The 6,029-nt window shown below is 41.4% G+C and overlaps 1 protein-coding gene across 3 annotated transcripts; it reads left to right on the top strand.

Annotated features, from left to right (window-relative positions):
- Positions 1 to 1,019: 1,019 nt before the first annotated feature.
- Positions 1,020 to 5,152, top strand: orai2 (ORAI calcium release-activated calcium modulator 2). 3 transcript variants are annotated; one of them, XM_012821976.3, is made up of 4 exons: positions 1,020 to 1,167; positions 1,920 to 1,963; positions 2,128 to 2,363; positions 2,597 to 5,152. In XM_012821976.3, exons 2-4 carry the CDS (start codon positions 1,927 to 1,929, stop codon positions 3,152 to 3,154), a joined length of 831 nt encoding a protein of 276 aa, XP_012677430.1. In that variant the 5' UTR covers positions 1,020 to 1,167; positions 1,920 to 1,926; the 3' UTR covers positions 3,155 to 5,152. The 3 variants fall into 3 exon arrangements, with proteins under 3 accessions (XP_012677430.1, XP_031427372.1, XP_031427373.1); XM_031571512.2 differs by lacking the exon at positions 1,020 to 1,167 and adding an exon at positions 1,205 to 1,316; XM_031571513.2 differs by lacking the exon at positions 1,020 to 1,167 and adding an exon at positions 1,367 to 1,681.
- Positions 5,153 to 6,029: the final 877 nt, after the last annotated feature.

Genomic DNA, 6,029 nt, shown 5'->3' with positions numbered 1-6,029 from the left:
GAACCTGACTTTCTTGATATTATTTACTAATCCATATTTAGGCTACATACTGAGAACCAGAGACATAAGAACCAGACAAAATAAACCACCATGTATATTTAAAAGGGTTGTTCTTAAAAAAATTGATAAGCAGCCTTAATGATGAGGGTCCATTCTGGCCTCTGTAATTAAGAGTTTGATCAACCTGCCCAGCTCACACCAGTTCATTGAAAGAGCAAAGTTGATTATGGAATGAAGTCACATAACCAGAACCCCCCCCCCCCCCCCCCCCCCCCCGAGGAGACTACCGAGAGTAAACCTCCCCCAAAAGCTGCTTGTCACGTTTTAATTGCACGACAGCCTGGTACAGCAGCTGCACCAAAGCTGACAAAAAAGCCCTCCAGCGTTTTGTGAAAACAGCCGAAGACATTGTTGGTAAAGAGCATCACTAGAACATCCACTGTGTGGGGAGGGCTAGGAACATCATAAAACATTACACACCTTGCACACCATCTGTTTAAGCTGCTCCCATCAGGCATGCACACACAAACAGACTGAAAAACGGTTTCTTCCCAAAGGCTGTACTACTGGCACATCTTAGTCTGACAAGACTGATGTGCTGCTATTAAGGAGTGCGTGCAATATTTTACTTGCATGTCTTTTCAGCCACTGGTTATTGTGCAGCATTTCTACACCAACCACACGTCATTCAACATCCCAAAACACCATCACTCAAATATGTTACACTGCGCCTTTACTGCACTTTTTCTTCTGACGCTTTTGTTAGTTATATTTTATTGTCATTATGTATATTGTTTATATTTAATGGAGCCCCAGAGTCTCGTAATGTGATATTTTTTTTTATCAAAAATAAATCACCTTGTGGGAAGTCCTGTCTTATTTATTTGTAAGTAAGTGTGAAGGTTTGAGGTTGACGCAACTGCAATTTCGTTGTGTTTGCAATGACAATAAAGTTCTTGAATCTTGCAGTCGGTATAGGAAAGTGAACTTGATAAAATGATGCGTGTCACACCCGTGTCACGTGACACTGAGGATGTAAGGAGGAGGGGGTAAATTAAGGAAACGTACCTCACTCGTCCTGGCATCCGAGGTTTCTTTTCAGAATTCTCTGTTTTTGACTGGTATCAGCTACTTAATGTTGATGTAAACACCTCCTTTTTTTTCAAGGTGAGTTGAGTTGAAGGGACTGTATACAGTTAACTACATTATTTGAGATGCTAACATAAATGCTAGGCAGCACAAATATGTGATGCAGACAGCAGGACTCTTGTCGTCTTACAAACTGAAGCTAACTTGCTTCACGGCAGCAGTTTTGAGTAAGTTATTACCTAGTGTTACCCACAATAACACGCTGCTCATTTCGAGGAAGATACTAACTAATTAGCTAGGTTGCAGTACTATGCCGATTTGGGTCATGACCTGAAATGTGGTATGTAGCCAGTGGTCCACTTGGTGTGCAATAGAATGCATCACAGCTAACGAGTATCTGCAAAGTAGCTATCCTATTTATAAAGATAAATCGTATTCAGATCGAGTAATGTTAGCATAAGGTTTTGCTTTGTGAATCTGACGTGGCACTGCGATAGCGCCGACTCTGCTGACGTCTTGGTATTTAAAACGCTCGCTGAAATTACTTATCTACTACTATTGATGTACAACATGAAAACGAATTGTTCTTTAGGTGTGTAAACTGGAGTGAATGCTGAAGGCGTTTTCAGCCTCAGCCATATCGATGGGTACCGTTGTTTTGATAATAACATTATGTGTCAGTATGAATTTCATTTGAGAACTTGCAACGCAGCAGAGACCCTCCGCCTAGTATTCGTTGCTTTAAAATGTGAATTTAAATGTCTGATCTTGGGTGGACAACGTGTATTTTGTATGTTATTGTAACTCCTTTTTCTCGCTCCTTGCTCTAGATATGTAATGCAAAGTACACATAAAACAGGGGAAGCCCAGCCAAGTAAGTATAACTTCAGGCTGAGTTCAGTAAAACCTTCCGTGGCGTTGTCATTTTTATTGCCACTGTTGAATTGTGTACTGCGTAATGGCGATTGTCCGTGACGTGATCATTTTTATTTCTGCGAATTTTTTTTGTTAACTAATGGCGCTTAATGTCTCCCCTAGTTGCTATGAGCAGTGAGCTGAATGTACCAATGGGTTCCCCAGCACCAGGTGGTTCAGAAAGACTTCAGGATGGTGGAGGAATGGACTATCGAGACTGGGTCCGCCGTAGCTATCTTGAGCTAGTAACATCCAATCACCACTCAGTCCAGGCATTGTCTTGGAGGAAACTCTATCTCAGCAGGGCCAAGCTGAAAGCCTCAAGTCGCACATCTGCATTGCTCTCTGGTTTTGCCATGGTCAGTCTTACAGTTTTATCAAACCTAGCAACATCTGTAAAAGCAAGTATTTTATTCTTAACAACATGGGGTAAACCAGAGTTTGTAACATAGTATGACCAGAACTCTTTCTTCATTCCACTTACTGTAAATAGGGTTGCTTGCTTATTGCTTTAATTTGAGTTTAGCAGAAGCATTTGTGGGAATTTCTTTGACACCTTTTGTTTTTCATGGTCTCCTGACCTACTTTGCAGGTGGCCATGGTTGAAGTGCAGCTCGAGATGGAGTACCAGTACCCACGTTTCCTGTTGATTGCCTTCAGCGTGTGCACCACAGTGCTGGTCGCGGTGCACCTCTTCGCCTTGCTTATCAGTACCTGCATCTTGCCGAACGTGGAGGCCGTCAGCAACATTCACAACCTTAATTCGGTGAGTGAGTCGCCACACGAGCGCATGCACTACTACATTGAGATGGCATGGGGCTTTTCCACTGCCCTGGGCATCCTGCTCTTCCTGGCTGAGGTGGTGCTGCTCTGCTGGATCAAGTTCCTCCCTGTGGACGCGGGGGCTCCGCGCAAGGCAAACTGCACCACCACGGCCACCCCCCTTCCTGCGGGGCACAGCGGCAGGGAAGCAGCGCTGGCCTCCACCATCATCATGGTGCCCGTGGGCATCATCTTTGTCATCTTCACCATCCACTTCTACCGGACCCTAGTGCGCCACAAGACGGAGCGCCACTGCCAGGAGATCGAGGAACTGCACAAGATCAAGGTGCAGCTGGATGGCCACGAGAGAGGCCTGCAGGTGGTGTGAGGTCCACCTCCATCTGATTGGCTTCTCCACGACCCTGCTGTTGTTTTCAGTTTATTTTTCCTCTCCAGCTCTCAGTCTGCCTCCACCTTTCTGGACCAGTTCAAGCAATCCGTTCCCTGCGTGCAGTACATCTTCTTCGAATGCAATCTGTTACATGTGTGGAACCGTGCTGTCTGTCCACATGAGTTTACCCATGTTACTGTGTGTGGTCTTGGAGAACAAAAATATTCATTAACTTAATTTGATGGAACGTTTACATCAAGGGCTATCTGAGCTTTATTTCAGGTTCTTTATATTTTCTGCAGTTTTCTGAGTTGTGTGCCACCACTCTTTGCATTCTTTTTTTTCAAAGCCTTCAGATGCGGATCTTCCTAATGATTTTCCCTATTTGAACCCAAAGTCAGGGTATGTGCTTTGGTAGATTGTGCATTATACTGTAGTCATGCCATGTTTCATTCACTGGCAAGGTACCTGTTGCATTTTGACATCCAGGAAGTGGTCTGGCAAAAAAAAAAAAAAAAAAAAAAAAGAATATGGAAATTGTGGTCATGTGATGACCGAGGCTGTGTTTGAGAACACTGCCAATGCAATATGCAAATTAAACCTGTTGTTCAAGCAGGGATATAAGCTAAGTTAACTTTGTTAAAAGGTCAAAACTGATTGCTCATTCACTTGTTCAATCTCGAGTCCCATTCTTTGGAATTCCACTGTGTTTGTCTCTGCACCACAGTTTGAATGTCAGATTTACTAATCATTTATATCAAAATATTTATCTATGTACTCATTTTATTATTATATTTTTCCAAGATACTCTGTTCCCTAATATGGAATGCCATAACGCCCCTCTGCACACCACTTTAGATGGCAGCAAAAACGAATGAATAATTCTTGGATGGGCCTATCCGGTGTTTAATGTTTAAATCTTTTCAAATCGATGTTATATAGTCTCAAAGCCTTACATTAGATGTTATTTTTCAAATGTTTTTGCTTTATGCGTCATCAAGCACAAACTTTCAGAATGTTTCCGCAAAAGTTTATTTATAGAGTTTTCTCTTGCTCAGTGAATGTTGGGGAGTATGAATAGTTGCATTTGAACTGCTATTCTGATGACAGAAGCTTAGAATAACCAGGGTCAAATATCATTTGCGCCATGACTTTTTATGGAAGTATTTGTTGTGGCTGATAGTGAGATGATCAAATACTCTAGAAATGCAAATTAATCGTGATTAGATGTTGTAAAAAAAAAAACACGGTCAGTTTGTTGTATTTACATTTAAATGACATTATGTTTGGGTATGGTTGAAAATGAGTCACCTCTGCCAGGTTATTTAAGGAAGCTAACTGCTAAATCATATCAATGAAGCAGAGTGAAAGGATTTGAATAGGAAGATATGGGGAAGACATTCCAAATTTATTTGACAAGCCATTTGCCTACCTTTTATAAGCCTAAGGTGAGAAAATGTACAAGTGCACTTGTAGAGCAGTTGGAAATAAGCAGTGTCCAATGTGTCGTTCCATGCTATGCTCACGCTCCATAATAGGAATGATACAATAACCAAAATTAGTTAATCGAAAATGTTCTTAGCAACTTCTGTAGTGGGTTATCTATCTATGCCTTTGTGAAACGATTTCAGCTCTATAATAATGTCAACACCACTTGGTGCACTTGTGCCCTCAAAGTGCCAAAAAGGTAACTGACCAAATGAAAGGTGTATATACTGTGCTCATGGAGGAATTAACTTGCACTTTTCTTTGTGGAGGAAAAATACTCGTCAGTTTGTGTCAAAGTTTTACTATGCTGTAATGTTCTGCCTTTTGTTTTTGAATACTGAATGCAACACAAGAAAGCAGTACTTTGCTGTGTGTAGGCTTAGTGTTTTCTGAGCAGTGTATCTGTCAACTTAATAAGGAATTGTGATACAGCATGCCTTTTCCTGTATTGTCTGCCACTGTCTGTTAAGTTATGTTCAATAAACACTGTATTTTCTTTACTTTCAACTGAGCTGTTTCTAGTAATGGTGTTCTAAGCAGAAATGCATGAAATGGTGAATTGGGTGAATTTCAGTGCTTCCCCCCTCATCGGTCAGGTAAGTTCATAATTTGAACTTTTGTGTTGTTGGAAAAACATACACACAGAACCTCTGCAGCCATGATTAGCGACTGCTTCTTCCTGTTTCCTGACCTTACTATAACCCCATAATCTGACCACCCCCACGAACTCCCAGGGCCCCAAACAGGAATATTCTAGTTCCTATCTTCAAGAGCTCTAATGTTTAATCTTCCTCGAATGACTAGCTGTCAGCATTTGTGAATACTTTCATTTCAGACAGAACACATATTACATCATTTTAGGATGTCAGATGTCACGGTGGGCTGGTTAAATGTGCTTTCGCAAGTGCTGTCCAGAGCCCTTGTGGGCCAGTGCCAGAAGACGGACGAAACACTCTCCTAGCTGCGTCACTGAAATGTCCCATGGTTAAAGAGGAGCACTTGTTGGCATTAGAAGATCTAATTTGTATAAAATGAGGAAGGGATGCTGGCACAACTATACACCGCGTGAATCATCATTACAATCGTTGTGGTCTGGACATGAAGTATGTATGAATCAGGCACCATATGCTATGAATGTGAATTGGTTTTAATAGACTTTAATTGGTACATTTGATTCGATCTTGTGAAAGATCATCTTTAATCTAAAATGAAGGCCGCTGGAGTACCTACTGTTCCGAAAAGGGTTGTGGAAGCAAAAAGTCTGAAAGTGTATTCTGACATTGTATTTACCTGTGATCTGCCTTCTGTGGAAGTAGAATATAAAATATGGTTATTTTATAATATTCAGTTATGCTTTTCCCAAGCATATCAATTTATACTTGCT

This window comes from Clupea harengus, chromosome 8 (genome assembly GCF_900700415.2).
Source record: "Clupea harengus chromosome 8, Ch_v2.0.2, whole genome shotgun sequence".
In the NCBI taxonomy this organism is placed as follows: Eukaryota; Metazoa; Chordata; class Actinopteri; order Clupeiformes; family Clupeidae; genus Clupea; species Clupea harengus.
Note: the sequence above shows the minus strand (reverse complement) of the source record. Positions and strands in the feature narration are given on the sequence as shown.